Here is a 6,333-nt window from a genome sequence, read left to right on the forward strand (position 1 = left end):
CTTTTACCTGTTTCCTTTTCCCTATAGCTGGCATATTTACACATATATTTATATATATATGTATGTATTTGTGTATGTATATGTGTATGTATATGTATCTTATTTTATTTTATTTTTATTTGTGTTATACTGTTTTTGTATTGTGTTTTTCTGTGCTAAAATTCTTATATTGAATATGAAACACCTACTGACATGACATAAATTTATTAATTTCCGCTACCTAAAGGTTGTCTGGAAGAGATCGCTTTTTAGCGATAAGACCGCCTGTTGTTTAACCTCTTCTTCCTGTATTATCCGTATTGTTTTCTGTAATGAGGTGTGCAATAAAGAGTATTTGTATTGTATTGTAACATCCTGTGCGAATTGACAATGTTAACTAAATTAGAACATCGATGCGTGATAAAATTCTTGACAAAACAGGGTAAAAATCAAAAAACCATAAAAGAGGAAATGGATTGTGTTTACCGTGAGTCTGCTCCTTCTTTATCTACCATTCAAAAGTGGTCAAGCGAGTTTAAACGCGGAAGGGAGAGTATTGAAGATGACCCTAGACCTGGCCGGCCTGTAGTAGCTACTTCACAAGAAAATATTGATAAAGTGGAAAAACTTATATTGGAAGATGGTCGAGTGAAGGTAAAATCTATAGCACAAGTAACCAATCTCTCTATTGGTACCGTACATGATATTATACATGACCATCTTAATATGTCAAAAGTAAGTGCAAGATGGGTTCCGCGAATGCTGACTCGGCTTCAAAAAGACATACGTGTAGCTTGTTGTTCCGATTTTATTGACCTGTGCGGTGAAAATCCTGATGAGGTGCTGCAAAGAATAGTTACTGGAGATGAAACCTGGGTTCATCATTATGACCCAGAGAGTAAACAAGAGTCCATGCAGTGGCACATTAAGGGTTCAGCTCATCCCAAGAAGTTGAAGGTCATCCCTTCAGCTGGCAAGGTCATGGCCACGATATTTTGGGATTGTGAAGGAGTATTACTAATCGATTATAAAGAAAAAGGTGTAAATATCACAGGACAGTACTACGCTAACATTCTACGTCAATTAAAGGATGTAATTAAAGAAAAGAGGCGAGGAAAGTTAACCAAAGGTATTCTGCTTCTGCATGACAACGCCCCCGTCCATACTGCTCATATTGCCAAGGCAGCTATTGTTGAACGTGGGTTTAAAACTGTTACTCACCCACCGTATAGTCCGGACTTAGCCCCCAGCGACTTCTTTTTGCTCCCCAATCTTAAAAAGGATCTGCGTGGAAATAAATTTTCTGACGATGAAGCATTGAAGGCGGCAGTGGAGGAGCATTTTTACACGAAAGATAAAAAATATTTTTACGAGGGATTAAAAAAAATAATTGATCGATCTTTTAAGTGTATGAACATAGGGGGGGAGTATATTGAAAAATAAAAATATCAAACTTTTCGTACTTGTTTGTTTTCATTCTCATACCGAGAATATTTTGAATACCCCTCGTACAACATTTCGTATGTGGGTATAGAATGTCATTAGTCGAACGACTGAACGCTAGGTTTTTTTAAGATAATTAACTTTTTATTTATTTTTTCTTTGCAAAATTACATCAAAATTATTTTTTAGTCTGTGAAAAGACATATAGACTGGGTCTGTATTCATGTTATTATATACATATAGGTATTTTATTAAATGAATAAATAACCGGATAAAAAATAAGGTTAATCGTAGGATTATTAAAAAGTTTCAAACAAAAACATGCATCCTCAATTATGAAATATTTTCTGCCGCTTTATACAATTCGCTAGAATAATTTACTTTGCATTGCTTTATAAAAATGTAATTAGCTAGCATCATATATCATATCATAAATATCATAATACATAATAATTTATTAGTACAAACAATATGTGGCATGTAGTTTATTTGATTTCTAGAAAAAATAAATATAAATATACAAACATGGACTCTAATTTTAGAATATTAGACTAATTTTAGAATTTTAATGTAAGCATTACTGTAATACAGTTTACTTTTGATATTTGCGAAAAATTGAAAACCAATAAAGAAAATTAAATCAACGTGTAAACCTTAATCCCTAATTAATACTTATTATAAAGGGAAAGTATATACATAACTCTCTCTGTTTGTCTGTTACCTCTTCACGCTTCAACCGCTGAAGCTATTTAGATGACAGAGACCTTTTTGACGGAGTGGGAATGCGTTTACGCACCGTGTGTGGGACTCGCCGCTCCTTTCCCCTCTCAGTGAGAGGGGGAGCACTTGGCCCTACCCACTAAACCCACTCCGGCATTTCACCCTCTCTGCCGTTCGTGAAGGCGCACTGGGATCGATGACACTCCAGTCATTCCACCACGGCGCCCTCCAGATGACATAGATCTGTGAGACATAGGATAGTTTTTGTAAGTCATCAGCATCATCATTACAGGCAGAAGCAAGTTTACATATATGTAATATATAATTCATCAATGGTCGATAATGTCGATATACATCATCGATCGTCAGTTGTTATGTCTACGGAAAGCCACACGGGCTGCGCGTACGCACGGCATGGCGGCAAATTGACAGCTAATTTGATTATAGGTACACACTCATTCGATTACTAATCATTTATTACGTAGTTTTTCTCCTATTTGTTTACGGTTTTTACAATTGTCATCATTGAAACGAAACAATTTGAGTTTTAATTAGTAGTTATCGGGCAATTAAGATAGTTAATGATGTGTTAAGAGACCCGCAGTTCAAAGTTACGTATGAATTTCAATTCAATCAATTATTAATATTCTACTGGGAAATGAACCTATTTATTCTATAGGTACTCCAAAGTACAGTCACGGACATTAATGTTGAGCCATTTAGGGTTCACTTTACATTGGACATTTTACCCTTTACATTGGACAACCAAATTAGTTTGAACAACAATTAAAGTCTGTGACCGTACCTACATCAACAGTCATTTTCTCAATAATGATAGTTTTTACATCATAATTATGTACACCTTCTGATTTATTAGTAATTTATATTAAATAAAAAGAAAATACATTTTCTTAAATACCTACCTACCTATAATGTTAATTCTGCATTTTTTACGACGCTTAATCTCAGCCGCGCAAGTAACCTAACAAATAACTGATTTGCAAGACCGAAGTGATCCCATAAGTGTACCGCGAACATAGTTTTGTGCGGTACACTAATTAGGGTAGAATGGCGCATTCTTATACATATACTAGCGACCTGCCCCGGCTTCGCACGGGTTACACATAAAGTCAACAAATTATACACCTAAACCTTCAAGAATCACTCTGTTGATAGGTGAAAACCGCATGAAAATCCGTACAGAAAATCCGAGTTTATCGCGAACATACACACAGACAGACACGGCAGGGGACTTTGTTTTATAAGGTGTAGTGATAAATAATCAGTTATGGGACTAAAAAGGCCTAATAACAGTGCAGGCCTAAGGACAGCCACAGTATCAGTATCCTATCCGTGGCCTACCCCATGTCCCATCCCATATAAGAGGTCAAAGGCACCAGCCAACCGGCACAACGGCGATATATAACTCGGCGTTGCCGCGGTGGAGGCACACTCGGCCGCAGCACTGGACCTCAACATGGCTAAAGTAAGTGCTAGCTAAGTGTTTAAGGATTGTTGGATCGTGATTAAATAAGAGTACAATTCAATGTGTGATAAAAGAGATGAATAAAAGCAAATTCCAATTAGTGTCACAATATTAATTTGGTAGTTTAAAAACAACAACAACGGGTAAAATAAACAAATGATGTTTATTTTTAACAGTCTCGAGTATTTACTTTTATATTATACGCAAAAGAAATGGCGTATTGTGTTCGCTAATTCAACTAAATCCAGCTCATACAGTTCTACCTCACATTTATATAAGAACATATTATTTATACCTATTATGTTTAATAATATGCTGATAACCACATAATAACATTTGCCGACACTATAGATTGAAATTCATGTTCTGTAAAGTTTTTTTTTTTGATATCAGAAGAGTCAGAAACAATTATTCAACTATTGTCCGGCAAAACTGAAACTAGATAAACCGATTGATATAAATTAAAAATCCCGAAAACTTCCAAAACTATGTTTCATTGTCGAAATAGAAAAGCATATTATACTTCTTATTATAAATATGCAGTATTTTTTTAACAATTCTTAGTAACAATGATTCGATTTAAAGTGGTTTTATAATTGGATATTATCAATTTCAATCGTACCTACTTAAATAACATAGTAAACGTTTTAAAACAATTCTAGATCTGTACCTAATGGTGCCTAAAAAATCTACTAAGTAGATATTGTGACTGTTGTGAGATTACATTACCTATATTTATAATGTTTACATACAAGTATGTATTCATTGTTTACATAAAAAACTTTGCAGTTCTACAATCTCTGTGTTAGCATCAACAAACATTTTAAACCTTACATTTTCGCACCTAATTACATTGATAATCTGTACAGATAGCTATAACATATAAATTCCATTTAAACGAACATAACAGTTAAAAAATACGATTGTATGTAAATCCGCTCGAAATAGCCCTTTTAGGTGCTTATTAGGCATTCTGTTCGCGTGGGACTGAATGAATTGTGTGAAACAAGTCATTGACTACTTTTTATGACAGACAAATAGTCGCGAGACGTTGTCACGCGACGAAACTACGCTCTTTAATTTTGTACTTTAGTTGGGAGAAAATAGTAACTTATCGTGTGATAAGATAAATCGTGACGTGATGTTTATTAGACATGTGGATATACAAAGTGACTCGTTTATAATGCGTTTTTAAAATAATTTTAGAAATATCTGTATAATTTTATTGATTAAAAACAATTTCTAGGCAAAAAGAAAACAAATATGATAATAATTTTAACGGTAGAGTTGGGATTTCATTAGTTTTTACTAATTTATTACATTTCAATTTGACTTGTATGTTATGCAAATATGTATAAGGAAAAATATTTATCAATTCCCTTGATGATTGGAGGTACAAGCCACCAATATGTAGTTGTAGTAGTTGTTGTAGTAAACACTTTATTGCACAAAACAAGTACATAACACAGAGAGAATACAGTAAATTTGTACAAAGGCTAACTTATCCCCTCTTACTTACCCTCACTCTTCTTTCTTATCTTATTAATGACGATGTTTTGTTGATAAGAACTTAACTTATCTTATTTTTCAGCTCGCAACCATCTCTGTTGCTTTCCTTCTCCTCTTTGCGTTATCGCACGCAGCGCCGGCTGAAAAACAACCAGTTAAAGACGACCTCGAGGCCCCCGCGGAAAAAGGAGACCTCAAGGCCGCGGCCTCGCACTGGGGCGGGTGGGGCGGCTACGGGGGCCACTGGGGCGGCTACGGCGGCTGGGGCGGCTGGGGCTCACCGTACTACGGTAGTTACTACAGCTGGCCGAGCTACATGTACGGATACGGGTACGGATGGCCGTACTACGGCGGATACGGAGGCTATGGTGGATACGGCGGGTGGGGATACGGACATCATGGCTATTGGTGGTAAAGAAAAATGTGCTATGTATATTATAAACAACGAATTGAACATGGATACAAGGTTTTTGTCACCACCAATACCACATCACCGTACAAGAAAAAAAAGTGTATTATACGATTAAACTGCTTACGACATAATAAAGATAAACGACGCATCAATATTAATATCCATGTGTAACAAATACATGTAATATAAAATGCCAGTATTAATATTTATTTAGTGTAAGAACATGTTTTTTGACTTAATTTCTTAAAGCTAGTTTGACATAATATATTTATTTAAGTATATATTTCCTTTTATTTATTTTTATTTTATTTTATACGAGTATCTTTACTTATCTAAGTCCTTCGTATAAGTTTACTCTCAGTCACTTAGTTTCTATTCTTTTTTTGTTTTTTTTTTTTTAAACTGAAAGACTTGCCTGTATTTAAATAGGTTTTTAATAAATATATTGCTAAGATCTCTTCAAATCACTGCCTTTATTTAAATATACTGTATACTATGTATAAATAGACGTAAGAGTATATTGTGTTTATTATGGTAATAAAGACCTGTGAATATTATTTCGTTTTGTATATTATTTACTTTTTATTCCTTCCTATCCGTTTTATCTTATTAAAGGAAACAGGTATATCTTTTCCTAAAAAGTTTAGATTTGACACAAAAATAGCAAATATATGATGTATATTTTAAGTACATTTAAAAAACAAATGGACACATGGTAGCAAAGAGTAGTATAATATATAGGACACACGGTAGCCGCGTTACTAGTGTTACTACCTGTCTTCAA

The 6,333-nt window shown here is 34.4% G+C and overlaps 1 protein-coding gene across 1 annotated transcript; it reads left to right on the forward strand.

Annotated features, from left to right (window-relative positions):
- Positions 1–3,619: 3,619 nt before the first annotated feature.
- LOC134650364 (keratin-associated protein 19-2-like) lies at positions 3,620–5,552 on the forward strand. Its single transcript, XM_063505317.1, has 2 exons — positions 3,620–3,628; positions 5,220–5,552. The coding sequence occupies exons 1-2, from the start codon at positions 3,620–3,622 to the stop codon at positions 5,550–5,552; spliced, it is 342 nt and encodes a 113-aa protein (XP_063361387.1).
- Positions 5,553–6,333: the final 781 nt, after the last annotated feature.

The sequence above is a fragment of the Cydia amplana genome, chromosome 8 (genome assembly GCF_948474715.1).
Source record: "Cydia amplana chromosome 8, ilCydAmpl1.1, whole genome shotgun sequence".
Taxonomy (NCBI): Eukaryota; Metazoa; Arthropoda; class Insecta; order Lepidoptera; family Tortricidae; genus Cydia; species Cydia amplana.